Here is an 18,301-nt window from a genome sequence, read left to right on the forward strand (position 1 = left end):
GTAATCTGTAAACCCAGTTTGCTGAACATAAATCAAAAGCAAACCCAGACATTTTAATTTCCTTTTAAGATGTCAGAATTCATGTACCCAGTTTACTATCCTTCAGCTAGTTAAACCAATACAAGCAAGGGGTGATGACCTCTGGTTGGAAGGGGGAGCCTCTCACATGGTCTTTGCCAAGAAAGTGTTTGTGTGTGTATCCGAGATAAACAAACTAGCTCTATTTTTGCATCTTGCTGCAACATGTGTCACTGCATCCAAAATGACAAGTAAACTGTGCCTGGGCTACCTTGGTCTTTCATCTTTCTAGCTGAAATTTTAACAATTCTAATTGTTGTATTTTTGCTTGTTTTCTTTTTGTTTGTATTAGTCACTCAAGGGAGATCTTGCCACATGTTTGACCTCTACTGAGATGGAGAAGAAATCCTTTGAATCTCAAAAAAAAAGTCTTGCTGCAGAAAATCAGCACTTAAGAGAATCTCTGGAGAAGGAAGAAAAAGCTTTGGCTTCACTTCAGGAAGAATTAAGGAAGCTAAGACAACAAATTAGAAACTTAGAAGATAAAGGTACTAGCACTGAGTCTATTGTAATGGAAAATCAGAAACTAAGGGAACATTTGGAAGAGGAAAAGCAAAGAAACCACAACTTTCTTAGGCAAAAGGAAACACTCTTTGCAGAGGCACAGATGTTAAGGAGAGAACTGGACAAAGAACGTCATGTTACAGAAGCTCTAAAAAAAGAACTGGAACAGTTAAGTTCTCGTCAAACACCTGATAATGCTCATGACGATGATACATTGAGAGAAAATCAAGAAATAGAAACTCTTCGAGGAAGACTAGTAGAACTAGAAAAAAAGCTAAACTTTGAGCAACAACGCTCTGACTTATGGGAGAAGCTGTATGTTGAAGCAAAAGACCAAACTGAGAAACAAGAAATGAGTGAAAAGGGACAAAAGAAAGGTGCTAAAGGGCAAAGTAAGACTAAAAAGAAATCAAAGGAATCATTTTTTGGTTCAGTTAAAGAAACTTTTGATGCAATGAAAAATTCCACGAAAGAGTTTGTAAGACACCATAAAGAAAAGATTAAGCAGGCTAAAGAAGCAGTGAAAGAAAACCTGAAAAAATTCTCTGATTCTGTAAAGTCTACATTCAGACACTTCAAAGATACAACAAAAAACATCTTTGATGAAAAGGAGAGGAAATCAAGTGATAAAAGACATGAGGCACATAAGAAAGCTCGAACTTTTTACCAAGAACATAACTCTTACGAGAATCTGAAGCACAGACATTACAAGGGACCTAACATGCCAAAAGAATTCAAAGATGGAAGAAAACATCAGTTTACAACATTTGAAAAAGATACAGATTCACAGAAATTTCTCAATGATCCTTTGTGTAACAAAAGGCATCAGTTTGTCCTAAAGGGCTGCTCTGGTATTTTTGAATGTGCTCATCAAGAATTCATTAGTCTCTTTAACAGAGTATCGGATCCTATCAGGGTGGATGAATTTAATCGGCTAATGAAAAAGTATTTGCAACAAGTTGTACATAACTTTCATCACTGGAGAGAACTAGAAAATTTCATCAATAAGTTTTTTCATAATGGCATATTTATACACGACCAGATGCTGTTCACTGATTTTGTTAATGATGTCAAGGATTACCTGGAAGATATGAAGGAATACCAAAATAATAATGAAAAGGTTTTTGACGATTTGGACAAATATATCTACAGATATTACTTTCATTATGATAATTCACCCCAGTATGGACCCAGGTTTGTTTCTGTGTTTCCTGAACTTGTTAACACAATAAAGTAGTCTTTGTAGGACAACTAGTTCCTTGTTCTAAGAGGTGGTCTTTTAGTGGGTATGCATATGTCCATATATATATATATATATATATACACACACAAGAAGACTTTCTGAAGGACTCAATGGAAATACTAGATTGTGTTATATAAAGTGGATCTGTAGTACCTTATATATAAATTTTGTGTGTGTGTGTGATGTTAGTTTGGGAGGCAGTGCAGATCCACTGTACATAGCACAATCCAGTATTTCTACTGAATTCTGTAGAATACTGTGTAACTGCAAGTAGGATTACTTTAGACTGAACAGCTATGATTGCCTATCTGATGGAATGAATAAGTATTTCAGAAGCAGCATTAACTAGGACTTCCTTGTTATCCTTCCCTGAATGAGTGTTTTGGATATATTTGAGCAGTCTCAAAGTCCTGTTCTGGCAAGTATATTCCCTGCTGGCTTTTCAGGAATTTCACTACTCTCTTGTAGTTTAGTGTAATACTGAGTGAGTCTGTATGCCCAGAGCATAGCTACTCAAATGGCAGGCTTTAGGTCAGATCCTGATGTTGACTAAATTTTGTTCAGACTTGCTTACAAAGGTCCTTGGCATGAATTGTGTCCCACATTACTTTCCTGTATCTACTGGTATTCCAGGGCTTCTACAGAGCAGTTGTGGTATGCTGCCTGGTTGGCCCAATGGAGCTAGATATGGTGGACTGTTTCTACTACATAGAATTTGGTGAAGGAAAATTAAGCAAGCAGCCTTAATATATTGTGTGGAACTTGCTCTTTCTGGAACACTTACGTATATATTTTATGTGGCTTTTAATATCATCGCTATTACAAAATTGGCTATATAGTCTCTTATGTTAATGTTTATCCTGATCAGGTAAGAAAAAAATGTGATGTATTAACTAATTTATAATACACAAGAAGTTGTCCTTGTAGCCATAACAACTTTTCCCTGTGCTGGTATTCAGTGCAAAGTAGTATTTAGATCAAGGTGCAGTTCTTCAGTCAGGTTTCTCTTTTGGACTTGTATTGTTTATTATTTCACATGTTTTATTGCAGCAGGCAGTCTGAATACTTAACCACTTTGGGGTTACTAAATATCATGTGAGGTAGTACTTTATCTTATTAAAAGTTGAACCATGAGGATGATACTTCTATTATCAGCTACCAAGTAGCTTTTTTAATGTGTAGTTTTGGCAATCACGACATAAGTTTTATGTTTTCATTTATAAATCAGTAAGAAGTACTTGAACTATTATTTAAATGAACTTTAATTTTTAATTAATTTAAATACTTAATTTTTGAGCACTTTAATTCAGTCTGCAGAAAAACAGGATTTCAAATTCATTTACTGATAGTATTATCCGAGGATGAAAATAGCCTTAGCTTAGCAGGTGGCTAGAAATGCTAGTCATATGATAACAGCATGTAGTATAATGGGACTGTGTGCATCAAAACCTGTGTTTTGTCAGTGCCCTCTCTCTCTGTATAAATGTACTTACTGTGCATTAAAACCTCTGAAGTGCCCATGTTTACACAAAGCATGCTTTCCTAAAGGTCTGTAAAGTTTTCATTCTTTTTATAGAACAGAATGTAATAGAATAACTGAGAAATAGATGGTGACCTCACTCAGGCATCACAGTAGGGATAATCAAACAGCTGTATACCTGGCTTTATTCTAAAACTTCAGGCAACCAGCTGCAGAGCTTTCTTTTAAATATACCATGATTTAAACGAATACCCCCCCCCCCTGCGCTTTTGCTTACAAGAGAAAGGACCACTTAGTGCTAATTTTGTTTACGGTCAACCTCAGCATGTTAAAAGCTGTTCTTGACAATGTAATTGTGTTTCAAAATGCTTTTAGAGAGATGCTTTCATAAGAGTAGTAATAAGCTTTTGTTTACTCCTTGCAGTCGACCTAAAAGGCCTTCTTTTACACAAACTGAAAATTCCAGACATGAAAAACAAGCTCAGAAGTACCACCACCGTGATAAAAGAGAAGGTAAATGGCATAAACATGGTCGCACTAATGGAAGACACATGGCAAATCTTGAAATAGAATTGGGGCAGTTACCCTTTGATCCAAAATATTGAGTAATATATGGTAAAAATAAGATTAGAATTCATACCTCCGGAAACTAATTTTTTTTTTTCAACAAAGCAGCAAGATGCAAGTTTTTTCTCTAAATAACTTGATTTTTACACATTTTTTTGTTAAAAGGCAGAAGTCAAGCTTTCTAATTTGCATATTCTGTACTGTTGCTTTAACTGTTCTTTGGAAGTGATGATAGTTTGGGTGCCAGCAATATTGTTGCAGAAACTAGGCATGCAATGTATATGAAAAATATGCTTAACTGCATTCCATTAGTGTAGTTCAAGCTTGAGTCATACACAATGTACCAATAATTAATGTTTGATATACTAACTTCATCTCATTCTTCAAAAAATAGGTCTACATTATAGTAATGTATTTGTTAGTGTTTTGTAATCTTACACTTGCTTCTTGTCTTTTTTGGGGGGGGGGTTCAAGAGGTTGTTGAATTGTGAAGAATTTGCTGTGCTGCACTCTAATCAGCTTGCTGATTTAAGCACTTGAAATGTCTTGCATATCTGCATATTGTAGAAGAAAAATAAAGAGACATTGTGGGTAAAGTCTTTATTTATAAAACAAACTTGGTATAGCTGTACAGTTCTACAAAAATGGCCCAGTCTTGTCTAATTTTTTATTGTTTATGTAGTCATATGGTAACTTTGGTCTTCCTGATGTTTTCTAGTGCTGTAAGGTAGGTCAACACCCCCACGCTGCCATACTGCTACTGAAGCTGCCTTCAGGAAGAGGTTTATGTGTTTCCAGAGAGACAATGGCTGCCTAATCAGACCTCCCCATTTGACTTACCCGGTTTCAGACTGACTACTCTCTCCTTTCTGCAGTACGAGATCTTCTTAAGCATAGTACTACTATGCAAAACTGATCTCATTTAGCTCTTAAGTCTAGAAACTGATCTTCAGGTACGATTAATGTCAGTTTTTTTCCTGTAGACATAGATATGGCTTCCAACTCGTCCTTGAGGTACATGACTGTGAAAGACAGTAGCTGTTCTCTCATAGCCCCTTAAAGCTAGAAATGATGATATTTCCTGTAAATGAACATACATTAGTTTCCACAGTCAGAAAGTGCAGTTGGGAGCATCAGAACAGTGTTCCAAAGTCTTCTGAAAACTATCAATTCAATTGTTCCCTGGAAGTTTTATCCTTTATTTTAGGAAAGACTGCTAGAAAAAGAGGCATCTACCCTGTTTGATCCTGTCCAGAGTGGATATTCACCAGACACCACTGAGTACATGAACTTCATAAGAGATTTCAGGGGAAAAGGTACTCTGACTGCAGGGATTTTTGCTTGTCACTGTTGCTTACTTTTAACTGTATGGTTCTGGGAACAGACCACACATCTATTTTAATATGGCTTGAGGAGAATTCCATAAAACACTACTTTATGGGATGTAGAATTCACACAGAGGAGAGGGCACACATGAATGTTAAGTGTGTATCACTAGAATGGTAACTATAGTACATCATGGACTAGGGGGGTCAATTTTAATTTAAGCTGTGTTTTAAGAAGTTGTGGAAAACAATTTTAAAAAACTATAACTCTCCCCTAATTTATTTTGTAATTTGTCCTCAAAACTAGTTTGTTTCATCTTGTAGTTACCATACCTGTTCTAGCACACTGAAGAAGATCAAGTGACTGGGTAATAATGTATCATTGTAAAACTCCTTATTAAGCCAGCCAAGTGGATTAGAGTAAAATACATCTGCTTCATCAATGTAGCTCTCATTTCCAGTTAGGTCTGGGGGACATTGAAGGAATCTCATTTTTAGAGGACAGTGAACATGACTAGGGAAAAAAACCAAAACAAACACTTCAGGATAAACTGATGACTGAAATGACTCATCACTTAAAGATACCTCAGTCAAAACCGAAATTGATTAATTAGTTTTTTTTCCCCTAGAGTCCTATTTTCTTCCCTTTTGTACTTCATATGAAAGCAAAAGTAGAACAAGTGAATTCAGCTCCAAACTGCTGTGACTATGTCAGTAGCAGTTCACAGAAAGCAGATTTATCTTAATAAAAATACCATCTCTATAACATCATTTTCTTAAAAAGGTACTCTTCCATATCAGCTTCACTGTTCGTATCTGCTTTAATCTTTTGGTTACTTGCCAGGATCTCTTGCTAACTTTTTGGAATACTGACCTCAGTCATTGTACATTGTAATTACATTTCTTTACTTTCTAGCAGCAGAAGGTAAAATGAATACAGTTTGACTGTAACAATTAGTCTTTAGTTTTGCTACAAAAGTTACCATAATGAAGCAGTAGGACTTACTTCCAGAAGTCATAAGCCTTACTGCATATCCTCATACAAAGTTATTTTACAAAAACTGAATAAAGCTTAGATGCTGAATTTTATTCTGTGGTATAAGCATTTGGCTTATTTCCCCTATACATTCTGTATGAAAAATCAAAACTCTTCCTGTGTATGTTTATCCATCTAAATTTATTAAGCTTTGGGGGGGGGGGGGGGGTAGAATCTTAATTTCTGCTTAAGTGTATGCATTTTAATATAGTACACTGTTAAGTATTTAAATACCTGTAAAATGGAGTAGAGTGGCATGGCATCATGATGAAGACAAAAGCTTGTGACTGGTAAGAGCTATTGCAGAGTTGCTGTATGTGACTCATAACATCAAGAGAGCCTCGCTGGTGAATCAAGCCTGTATACAGAGCTGGAAGTAAGTTGGATAAAAGCAGGAAACTTGCTGCAGACTTCTTCCATGCTTTCAGGTGTTTCAAAGAATATCCTATAGAAACATTTGAGTAAGTTCTAGAGATGAGCAAATACTAACAATTCCACACAGTGCTTTTGAAAGTACCACAACTTCCTGGAAGACCATTACTCTGATAACAGTACCTTGCTTTGAGGTATTTTAATACAGTGTTCTTTCAGTCTTTACTCTTTGAATGGAAATTCAAAGGTTAGACTTTGCACTTACTAACTTCTGGATTTAACAGTGTAAATGTTAAGCCCATACCTGTCTTGAAGTACAGAAGTACAATTGTGAAGCCAGTGCTTTGTCTCTTTAGAGCTTAATTTTAATTTCTTGTGGGGAAAAATAGTCCCTTCAGTAGTCTGGATGAATGATATGTGGTGACTTACTGATGTGTTCTGATTCATGCATGTCCAAATAGAGCCAGAATAAATGGTAACTACATGTGCTTTGGTATGGCTGTGGTGTTCTTTTTCTCCCAACATGCTGAAAGCTACAGCATTCCCTTGTTATTAATTTTTGAGCTACTATCCTTGGAAAAGCTTACTTTCCCATCTTTTCCCATCTCCCATCCCTGCCCCTTTCCCCCTACTTTTCTTGAAGGACCTAATAGGAAGAGACATTTCTCCTGGTGGGAGATAGCTGTATAAACCTGTTTCTCACAATCACAACTTGGATGAACCTGGCACAGAAGACAGCTTCATGTTGTAACTAGTCTGGAAACCCTTATTAAGTCATCTGCTTTTCAATACTAGGAGATAAAAATATTTTATGCAGCCTAGCTCTATGACCACCTTTACTGGATCACAAGAAACAAGTTAGAATAGGCCTGTTTCAGAACTCAGTAACAAGTAAGTTAAATTAGTCTTCAGTTGGTCTGTTCTGACAAATTGCAGATCTTTATCTCAGATGAAAACAAAGTCCAGTAATTAGGCTGTGGTTTAAACACAGTGGAAACATTCTATTATAGACATTTTTTTACTGCTTTTGTGAAACACTCTGAGCTTATCTTTAAGTATGCTTGGAAATGACTTTGAAATACATGTGGGGTTTTTTTCCTGAATTATTTAATAATGTTTTGAGCAATTTAAAAAGACCTCTTTGTTGTCAGACCACCGAATTATCAGAAATAACTTTTGTCATTTTTTTCTTTACTAAAGTATCCAAACAGATGATAATTAGTTCTTGATAAATTGTGTAGTTAACCTCATTCCGTTATAGACATGGAAGTTAGGAGGGAGGGATATTAACAAAAAATAGTGGTCTCATTGGAATTTTTCTGCATGTGAGGTAGAACTGGTTCATCTTAAACCTGCTATTGAACTAAGCCAAGACATATTATGTATCTGATCTGAGAGCAAAACTACTGAAATAAGATTTACTTTTGTTTAGACTAGCAAAACAAGTGAAAGAAAATTACGGTTTTCATTTATTCATCTGTTTTGGACTTGTATTTAAACTAAAACTATAAAGCTTCATGTTCCAGAAGGTTTCATCTTTCCTTTGCAACTTTTCAGCATATTAGACTTGACATCATGATTTTACTTTTCCTATAGACTACTGTAGTTAATTCCTAGTTTTGTAAAATATAAACACTTCCTTATTAGGCTCTCTTCTGTGTTTAAAAGAAAAAAACACAAAACAGGAAAAAAAAAGAGAAATTAATACTCTACAAGTGCCAGTTATAGTATCAGAAAAATATTGGTTAGTAAAAGCAATATGCTTTCCAGTTTAAACTGTGGACACGTTCTCTTTAATTAATTTTTAAGTTAACTACGTTGGTTCAGGGACCTTATTCCTGTTTTAACAAACTCCCCTTACTATAGCTGAAGGAAAAAGCTATCACATTAACTGTTCTAAAACTTCTGTGGGAAGTAGCCTCCAGCTGGTGGTTGGTTAAGAGCAGATACATCATCATCTGCTAACTCACCTGAATCTAGGAAAGGATAATTTTAGGTTTTGAATACTAAATTTTTTGTTGCATACTCAAAGGCATTTGTCAGGCATATTTGAGAGAACCAGGTGGAAAAATACTACAAAGGAGCCAAGGAACAAAATTCACTGTAAGGGTGGCATTGCTCAGAAGTTATGAGTTACTGAGGCAATTTTCATATTTTTGGAGGAAGTACTTTTATCCATGCTAAGGATTCTCCATCTGTGTTTCAGTCTCTTGCTGTTCCTCTTTTTTTTTTTTTTCCTTTTCTTCTTTTTTTTTCCTAGCTGTAAGAGAGGGTTAGGCTAGTTCTAAGACTCCTTTGTCAAATACCTACACTGACTATTAACAGTCTCTGTTTAGGTAAAAATTATATACAGGGAAGATTGCAAGACATTTGAAACCAATGCTTACCACAAAAAACCATGCAAAATGGCAGTACTGGATAGATGAACCTGAATTCTTTATGGCTCAGCGTGCTGTAATAAAACAGATGTAATACTACAGCAAGAAAGTTAAATGCATCAGTTCTGTTGATAAAATGTGTTTTAGAGCATGGAGGACTGGAAGAAAAGCACTTGCATCTACTAAAAAGCTTTTGGCATTGAAGCAGTTTAGAGTAAAAATCCAAACTGCCCCTTCTTAAGAACATAACGAGTACACTCAAATTAAGACTATTTGGTCAGTTTAAACCAAGCACTAATAAAAGTACCTGGCTACTACTCTAGCAATTAAGTGGTCTGATCCCATGACTACTAGATATAACTTAGCTAGTACTTCACCAAGTTGCTTTCTGTAACAAAACACAATAAAAAGTATGGATGAGAAGCTAAGATTCAAGTACACATTTGTATCTAGCAAAGTAACAATTCACCTCTGCTAATACAACTTTACACAATTTTCCATGCCAACTTTTGAGGCTTTTTTGGGGATTACCACAAGACTTGTGTCATGGGAATCCAACAGGTTCTTAGAAGACTAAGGGAGATAAAAAAAGGGCATAAAACCAGTAGAGCTACATCCAGTTTTGAGTTGGACTGAAGGAAGAGGTGGCATTTGTGGCCTCACTACTGTTTTGCTGTATTCTGTTACTATTGTAGTCCAACACCATTTATTACTTAATATTTATTAATTTGCTTTATCTTTTCTTGTCTGAAGGTGTCTCATTTAATCTACAGTTAATTCTGATGCTTTAGAAACAGCTTACCTTTTCTTCTATATCTCAACTTAAAATGAGACATACAGTCCTATGATAAATGTTAAGAACTGTGCACAGGCTTGTGAATGGAGTAAGTTTTAGAGGCCTAAGAACTTCTGATCTTACTGGGGATGTATTAAAGAACTAAATGAAATGGTATTTTCATTAACAGGCATCTCGTATGTACAGTTTCCTAACTAGTTCTATTGTTGCTTAAACACCTGTTAGGTGATTTGAGTGTTGTTGTTTTTCATTTTCCATTGAATTTCATGCTGAATTACTTTAAGGGTCTGATCAATTCTAAAAATGTGTTTGGTAAAGATAGAAGAAGTAGCATTACATAAAATTCTAGAAACTGTTGTGTAATTGACTGCATTTCTTGGAGCGTTTGAATAGTTTAAAGTTTTCTACCACTTAACCTGAATACTATGCCTTTTTGTTCTAGAGAGGACATGAGCTTTGAAAAGAACACAACCAGTGAAAGATAGTAGTTACACTTAGGAGAAATTACCTGTATACCAACACTGTCCAAATCACTGCCGTTAGAAAGATGCGATACCTTTTTGGTGCCAGCACACAGCCATGAATAAAGAAAGGCAGATGTGTACCCAAGATGACTGGTAGTCCCTGAGTGAAGTACCAATGCCAAGGATGAGATCCGTAAAACGTTCCCAAATTCTGCAGCACGTTGAATTTCAAGAAGTTCAGCTGAACCAGTACCCACTGGGAGATTCAGGGGGTGGGGATGAGCAGTGTTAAATACAAATCAAAAGTGAAAACCGACAGCTAAATTGAACTACATAGTCATCACTGGCCTTAAATGATACAGCATTTTCATTCATACTTCTGTTTTTTTCTACTAAGACTCATCACAGACATCCTATGTTTAGCAATCAACACAGCAGTATGTAAGTTTTGCAGTTTGTTGATAACTATTGATTTATTGAGAGCTGAGCATGCTGACTTTTAAGTAACAGTCCGTCATTTAAAATAACTGAGAAGTCAGCGTTTAAGGGTTTATGGCTTAGGATGTATTTAGCGATCATAGGCCAGACACAGTCACAGAAATATCAGAGAAGTCTGAAACATCTGTCCATGTTAAAATGCTTAAACCCAACCTTTTTCTTATAAGTTTAAAACAACTTACCTCACCAAAAAACACACGGTCAATTATTAAAGAGGTTCCTACTGTGACCAATCTGCAAAAATGGAAAGTGGGTTGCACTTGATATTGCCTGAGTTGCTTTTGTATCAGATTCTACTCTTCTCCAAATAGCTATCAAAACTCCCTGACTCCTAATCTTTTTTGAGATTATCCATACTCATGGCCATTTTACAGCAGCCAGTTGCCATCACTTAATACCCTTGGCACAATCCTAGATTAAGCTGGAATGCTGTTTATGTCTCCCCCTCATGAAATCTCTCCTAGTGCTTTTTGCATCATGTGCATTAATTTGAAGGAACCATACCCATCTTTAAAATTTTGCAAAAGAACTCAATTTTTTTTTCCTTGTTTTTTTACGTTAAAATCAGCTTTTTTGGGTTGTCTGCCTTTGTGGTGCTAAAATCAATCTTAAGGTACAGCTGTGCGCAGTCACATTTTAAATTCAGAAAGAACTTACCCAACTGGAATGTAGTTGTGTATGATAAGGTCTGCTTTCCTCTGTTCTTGCAAAAAATGACTGAAGACCAAAGGTGTCCATGGGATGACAGCAGTGGGACGAATAACAACTGCAAGTGCTATCAAAGCTAAATATTTGCAACTAGAATGAGGGAACATAAGAATAACAGGAGTTTATCAAAAGGTTTGGTCAGTTCTTTTGCAGACAGTGACGTTTCAACAATAGAAATACTGTCATGTCTCTGACGAAGTTTTTCATGCTGCAGGGAACTTTGATTCTCTCAGTGCAGATACTCTGTTTTGCTTGGAAGGCTGCCAACTATATAATTGCTTTATTAGCAATGGAGTTGCTAATTAGAATCACATGCTTGCTTTAAAATAGATAGCTGGTAAAGAAAGTCATGACCACAAATTCACCTATATCTGAATCCAAACAAGCTTTTGTTATCTTTTCCCAAGTTACCACAAATTCCAGTCCTTTAAAGTTTAAACTAAAGTTTCCAATAAAGCAATACTTTGCATAAGGGAGCTGGAGAATACTAATTTTACATACCAGCTATATCATGGCTTCAAAAAATTTTTTAGAGGAAATACCACAACTGCTGTTGCTTCCATGATCTAGAGCTCTTGGTACATGAATGAGGTGGGTTTGGTTGCCTTACATTTTAAGATAAAAGTTAGCATTTTAAACAGTATCAGTAGATTGATGTTATCCCAAGTGAAAAATCATCAGTACTGTTAGTAGGAAGTTTCTCACCTGCTCCCCATCTTGGAACCTTTTATCGGATAGTAGGAAAGAGCAAAAATGGTAAGAAGAGTCTCCATGGTGTTTGTTAAAGTTCTGGTACAGGAATACCATGTAAACCAGGAACACAGCTGGCAGAAGTACTGAAAATAATTACGAACAACAGAATGCACAGGGAGAAATGTTAAAACAAATTCCGTAGTTTTAAACAAAGGTGGTAATTCTTCAAGGTGTGACATCATTTTGCTGTAAACACACTACAACAGTGTTTATTAACATGCATACAATTTTTTTAAAGGCTGAGACTCACCACGCACTTTGCTATTTCTGCATTTTCAAGGTGTTGCACTAATGAGTAAAGCTTCACATCAGCAAAAGCTGCCAGCACTGCCTGTGCAAGTCTAGGGACCCATATCTATATAAGCAGAGAGAAAATTTTGCTTGCAACAAACCCGTTAAATTCCAAGTTTGAAGAGAGGACTACTGAATTAGTGAACAATTGTTCAGACCTGAAAATAGTGAATTAGTGAATATTCTCTATAGTTGTTTATGATTTTTAAAAACAGTGTTTTATTATGACTAGTATTTTTGCCAAAACAAAGAAAGTCTAAAGTTCAGCTGACTGCCTTCAGAAATTGAAAGTAGAATTCTTTGCCATTCATCTCCAACAGAAGTCAAAAGGGGCTGTTGTTGCTGAGTTTAGTAGAAATATACATTATTAAACACTTTGGAAAGCTGAACCAGGGAACAATTAAGATGTAGGGGCAAACGATGTCAGTATGAAACTCAAGGAGATTGATGGAGGCCAAGAATAATCCTCTGCAGTCACAGGCATCGGTACTGTGAGTGGAGGTCTACGACTGAGTTCTGCACCCATGCGAAACACTTCGGTGAGGTCTCTGTGCTAATACATCTCTAATCGCCAGATTCAAGGCTTTGTATTTTACCTGGACAACGATAAAAATACCCTGAATTTAAATACAGTGCTTTTAAATTGAATAGCGGATGTGCCTTTTTTTTTTTTTTTTTTTAATTATACTCACCAACAGGTGAACATCATCCTTAGCCAGCAGCTGTAAAGCCTTGTAGATGCTCGCAAAGATCAGTGGGTACGAATAGCCCCTTAAGCCATTTGCCCATTCCCAAGTCAGGTGCCCATAATTGTTAGTATTAAGGATGGATCATAAATAGCTGAAACAAAAGGTTTCCTTCGAGCTGCGTTATTCTCAGGCTTGCCCGGGTCGAGACGTTTCCCCTCCTGCCCGAAAGCAGTGGGGTTTTTGTTACTGGTCAAGCTAACGCCTTACCGCCCTGCAAATCCCCACCCGCACGCTCCTTCCGCTCACGGCGCCGCGGCCGCGACCCTCCGGTCACGCATAACGTCGTCGTGTCCCCCGGCCCCAGCCCGCAGGAAGCGATGGCGGCAGCGAGGGGGGGGGGCCACGAAGGATATTTGAAGACCATGCGGTGCGCCACCTCCAGCGACTGCCAGTACTCGTCCGGGACGAAGCTGGTCTGGACGAGGAAGCAGTTGAGCGTCCGCAACGCCACCGTGAGCGCCAGCAGCGGCGCTGGCCCGCCGGCAGCGCCTGCGGAGGGGAAGGCTGGCTGTCAAGGGTCCCTCCCACGGCCGCCACCGCCCTCCCCGCCCCGCCCCGCTTACCGGCGCCTCGCTGCCCGGCGGGTCCGCCGGGGGCGCCGTACAGCACCGACCGGCGCTTGCGGAGCCGCACCGCCTCCGGCCTCCGCGCCCGGGCCCGCGCTAGCAGCCCGCCGGCCGCCTCCATCCGCGGGGGCGCGCCTCCGGCGGCGGCGCACGCGCAACCCGGCGGCGGCACCGCCGGCACTTCCTTCCGGTCGCTCTAGCGAATGGGGGAGGCCTCCGCTCTGTGGTCTCCCCGTCCTTTCAGGTGAGGAGCGCCGGGCCTGGCCAGGGCGCTGCTTGGGGCCGCGGGGCGACGCGCTCCCGGGGCGGGGAGCACCGGGCCCTCTTCTGCCCCCGCTCCCCGCCGGACGGGGGAAGGTGCCGCCGAGCAGCGCCGAGAGGCCGCGGGGCCTCGCGCGCGTGCCTCTCTCTGTGTCTGTCTGCGGGTGCGACAGCGCCGCCTGGCGGCATGTGGGGGCGGCTGCCGCTGCCGCAGGTGGCTCTGGCCGTGGCCCTCGGCGTGGCCAGCGGGCTCTACATCTACCGGCCCGTCTTCCAGCCGCCCGGCGCCCCGCCGCCCCCCGAGGGCACGGCGGGGCCGCCGGCGGACGCCGCGCCGGAGAAGAGGGCCTGAGGGAGTCGTGTGAGCCGCGTCGCTTCCCCTGGCGCCGTTCCCCGGTACCGCCTTGCAGCCCGGCCCTCCGCGCCCCCCCGTCAGAGGAAATGGCGCCCAAGCCTGTCACGAAGTCGGAGCGTTCGTCGCCCGCCGGGGAACGTCCCTCCTGCGGCGTCTGCCACCCGCGGCCGTCCCGAGCGGCCTCCTCTGCAGCCCGGCCCTGCTGCGAAGCCATTAGCCAGCTGAAGATGTAACTGTGTACGAGCGTGTTTGGTACCATCCTGTAGGAGGTCCCTACAGAATGCTGAAATATGTATAAAATTCTGAATGCTTAAAGGTATGTCGTCACGTCTAAGTTTGAATGACCACCGGGGAACTGGAAAAAGAAAGTCGCTGTCGTACGGTTACACTAAGTGGGTTTTTTTGGACTGCCTCTGGTCCGATCCTCCGAGCGATAAATACCATTTTTATCTACTTCTCACGCTTTCAGTTCTTAATACTTTCCTTCTGTTGGGAATGCAGTTGTGCTGATGGCTGAGAAAGGAACTGCACCCAACTTTGGTGTCCTTGGCTTATACTCATACCTCTATATAGATACGTACACACATGTACCACACGTGCATATACGCATCTTGGACTCCAGACGGAGTGAGGCTAGAGTGGCTATTTAGTAGATAAGGTTGCCTGAAAGTCAGGTTGTACTTGGAGAAGTGCTTCAGCGTGTAGCTCAGGAGGACAGCGTTAATCTTGCAGTAGGTGTGGATCAGTCTGACAAAGAGAACAGAATCTGAGTCTGAGGAAAACTAGATCAGTAGATATTTCAAGGCTTTAGTAAATCTAAAAAGAAACCAAAACCTGCAGATCTTTGGAGGAACTTCTGTCAGATTTTGGTTTTAACGCAGAATCTTGCTTGGGCAGCATGAGGGAAGAAATCCTTACCCTGGATGAGCTTTTATTTAAAGCCAGGAATGATGTGACTGCTGGAGGCAGTGGGTAGACTTTACAGAAGCTAAGGTGAGAGGACAGCAGTAGAAGGTGGACTGGGAGCTTCAGTTGGGTCCACAACGAATCTAGACTCATGTCTGTGTCAACACAAGTCTGTAACGAGTGCAAACACAGAACTACTGTGGTGACTCCAGCACCTTCCTTTGTTAAGACGACCATTCTGTATTGAAAAGGCCATTTTAAAAAGGTATAACAGGTCTAGCGGGCACTTCCTTTGTAAGCATAATTGCTGGAAGTTTGTCCATAAAGATAGCCGTTAATTTTGAAAAGTCTCAAGAAAGAGGACGTCTGAAGTGATGCAGACAGAAAGGGTTATTGATGCAGCTGGTCTTAAGACCGTGCTTGCCGAGTTCCTGAGACTGCTGGATTTAAAGTGTGATTATTGAGCAGCGGTCGAGAGAGCAAAGAGAAAGCACTTCCGTCTTGTGAGGGGAGCTAGCCAGCAGGCGGCAGAAAAATCTCACCAAATCCGCAGTGGCACGTATTTTCCCTTCAAAACCTGTTCTGCCTCTCATGAATTTTTATTAAACGGCGTGTGATCTTTCAGCAAAGTCAGGAGCAGTACGACCGAAGAACCAGCCTGTTTAATTAAAAATGGCCCTCTGAATTTGAGCAAAGCGAGTAGCAGGAGGCAGTGCCTGAGCATCGCACCCGCTACGCTACGGTGCTGCCCCCGGGCCGTGCTCGCCAGCCCGTTCCGTGGGTCGGGAAGGGGGGTGGGGGTGTCGGGGGGGCCAAGCCGAGCCACCCCGGAGCCGCGCTGCCCGCCTTGCCCTGCCCTGCCCGCCGCCGTCCCGCCCCTACCTCGGGCCTTACGGGAAGTGATGTTGCCTTGACGGAAAAGGCACGCTTGCAGCCCAAAAAAAGGGCAGGTGCGGAGGGACGCGGCGCTGCGGGAGTCCCGGTGGCCGGGGCGGGCGAGCAGGTAGGAGGGCGGCGAGCCGGGCTGAGGGGCGCCGGGGCGGGGGCGGGCCGCTGCGGGAGGGACGGGAGGACCTCAGAGAAACGCCTCCGCTGCAAAAGGAGTTAATGAATAATCTCACGACGAGTGGTTTGGGCAGGGAACTCGAAATACTGGGGACAAAAGGTGTCTTCCCAGTGCTGCAGAGCCTGGGGAGCCGGCCAGTGCCCCTGTCTGCTGGCTGCCGGGACCGCCACCTAACGCAGCGGGAGTTCGGCAAACTCCAGCGCTCTGCGGGCGCTGGCTGCTTCTCTCACCTACCGACGTGGGGTTTTTAAGGAGGGGGCCTCTGTTCGTGAGATTAAAGGAAAAAGTCTGAAGCCTCGGCCTTTCGGCTGTCCACGCATGTGCGTAACTTGTACAACTGCTGCCGTGAAGACGACTACACAAATAATCCCTCTCGGGCCTTCACACGTAGCAGATGTAGGACCTGGAAGTTTTCCACAGCTCGGGACACGCGTTTCTTTTGTAAAAAAGGGGAGTGGATTGCATGTCTGCTTCAAAAAGAAAAAAAGCTTTTAAAAATGGTAAATTGTTGAGGGAGCAATATAAGTGTGTTTTATCTGCTTAGCCAGAACTTAAATCTTTGAATGTCAACAGATCTGTTGCTTCTTTCTGAAGATGGCATGTTTGACAGAGTCTCCTTGCCGAGAGGAGGGTTCTGGAGGTGTCTTCAACCTGATGTGCAGTGCTTGGGCTAAACTAACGCTTTCATGATCTTGGATCCAAAGAAAGCTAAATCCATCAGAAAAACGTCTTGGTTTTTCTAGCTCTATAACTAACTATTTTATATAATACATAAGTAATATTTTTTTATGGTGCTAGTGAAGTATAGACGACATGCCTAGAACTGTCAAAACCACCCAATTTTAATTTTTATCTCTCCCTAGAGATGCATCAGGTGTATTTTGAGCTTTCTGATTCTATGATACCTCAAACACTTTCCGTAATGATTACTACTTATGAGGTTTTCATCGGGATAACGCATGTGCATGTTTAGAGTTCTGCTAGGTGTTACTGGCAAGGTGATGTTTCTCTATACTTAGGGTTTTTATTGAAAGTCTACAAAATATTTATTGATTTCCACGCATAAAATGTATTAGCGGCACTAATCAGTTTCTAAAATCTATTCTGCCTGCCTTTTCTTGGAAATTTATTCTTATGTAGACTTGTCTTCTCAGCCCTTGTTTCTTTTTGTAGACTTATACTAGCTTTGTGACCATTTCCAACTATTTTCCAGCCAGGGAAAAGCATATAATATAATATGCATTTCAAATGGTGATATGTAATTGTAGGAACAGTATTTGTGATGCTAAATGGATGTCTCAAAAGCATGGTTAAAAAGATGGAAAAAAGAACAGCATGTTCCTGTGTTTCTAGTTCAGGGTTCTAATTTTACGTTTACTTAATTTGTTGCACAGAGGAGTTTTGGGTGGGGGGAATGTGCTACAACTTACACTGTTTTATTTTTACAGTTAATAAAATTTCTCATCTGCAACCAGATATCTAAAACTAGACTGTAAGTTTGTTTTCATCACTATTGTTAAACATGGGAACACATTATTTTATCGCTTGACTACACATTTCCTTTTCTGTCAAAGAGAAGATTGGTGAGATAAAAGAATTCATAAGTAGCTTTCGGCATTTACAGAAACAAGTATTATGAGCAGTAATCCTTGTGTGTCTTCTTTGGATTCTTGGTTGTTCTGTTACTGCCAGGTATCTGCTGTGCTGGCAGAAACACTTTTTTTTTTTTTTTCTATTTATACAAATATATTCCCAACCAGTCTTCCTTTGGGAATAGCATCTAATTATAAGAATTCTTTTCCTCATTTGTTTTTTGGTCTTCTTAGTCTGAAAACTGCATCCCTATCAGGAGGCAGGACTAACGAACCACATTAAATCATCTGAGATCATACCCTTTTCTCTCCA

General features: G+C 40.6%; 3 protein-coding genes across 6 annotated transcripts in view; 2 read left to right on the forward strand and 1 right to left on the reverse strand.

The window, feature by feature from the left end:
- Window positions 1-7,089, forward strand: part of CCPG1 (cell cycle progression 1) — a 29,471-nt gene extending 22,382 nt beyond the window's left edge. For 2 of the 4 annotated variants that reach the window (XM_049812804.1, XM_049812805.1), the window contains exons 9-10: window positions 371-1,776; window positions 3,730-7,089. In XM_049812804.1, the coding sequence (XP_049668761.1) occupies window positions 371-1,776; window positions 3,730-3,910 (1,587 nt within the window). In that variant the 3' untranslated portion in view covers window positions 3,911-7,089. The remainder of the gene's footprint in view (window positions 1-370; window positions 1,777-3,729) is intronic. The other 2 variants (XM_049812803.1, XM_049812802.1) reach the window with 2 other exon arrangements.
- Window positions 4,822-13,929, reverse strand: PIGB (phosphatidylinositol glycan anchor biosynthesis class B). The gene is made up of 12 exons (XM_049812814.1): window positions 13,806-13,929; window positions 13,599-13,731; window positions 13,186-13,306; window positions 12,453-12,557; window positions 12,155-12,285; window positions 11,399-11,539; window positions 10,924-10,975; window positions 10,288-10,499; window positions 8,993-9,057; window positions 6,468-6,678; window positions 5,531-5,711; window positions 4,822-4,953 (listed from the first exon to the last, which is right to left on the reverse strand). Exons 1-12 carry the CDS (start codon window positions 13,927-13,929, stop codon window positions 4,822-4,824), a joined length of 1,608 nt encoding a protein of 535 aa, XP_049668771.1.
- Window positions 13,930-14,201: 272 nt separating this feature from the next.
- Window positions 14,202-14,424, forward strand: LOC126043882 (protein PIGBOS1-like). The gene has a single exon (XM_049812812.1). The coding sequence runs from the start codon at window positions 14,257-14,259 to the stop codon at window positions 14,419-14,421; it is 165 nt and encodes a 54-aa protein (XP_049668769.1). The 5' UTR covers window positions 14,202-14,256; the 3' UTR covers window positions 14,422-14,424.
- The last annotated feature ends 3,877 nt before the right edge of the window (window positions 14,425-18,301 follow it).

The sequence above is a fragment of the Accipiter gentilis genome, chromosome 10, assembly GCF_929443795.1.
Source record: "Accipiter gentilis chromosome 10, bAccGen1.1, whole genome shotgun sequence".
Lineage (NCBI taxonomy): Eukaryota > Metazoa > Chordata > Aves > Accipitriformes > Accipitridae > Astur > Astur gentilis.

Coding starts and splice junctions, on each gene's coding strand:
- PIGB (XM_049812814.1), bottom strand. CDS start 13,929: ATGGAGGCGGCCGGCGGGCTGCTAGCGCGGGCCCGGGCGCGGAGGCCG. Junction 13,307..13,598: donor GTGGCGCACCGCATGGTCTT/CAAATATCCTTC, acceptor CCTTAATACTAA/CAATTATGGGCACCTGACTT. Junction 9,058..10,287: donor TGGACAGTGTTGGTATACAG/GTAATTTCTCCT, acceptor GTTTTATTACAG/CACGCTGAGCCATAAAGAAT.
- LOC126043882 (XM_049812812.1), top strand. CDS start 14,257: ATGTGGGGGCGGCTGCCGCTGCCGCAGGTGGCTCTGGCCGTGGCCCTC.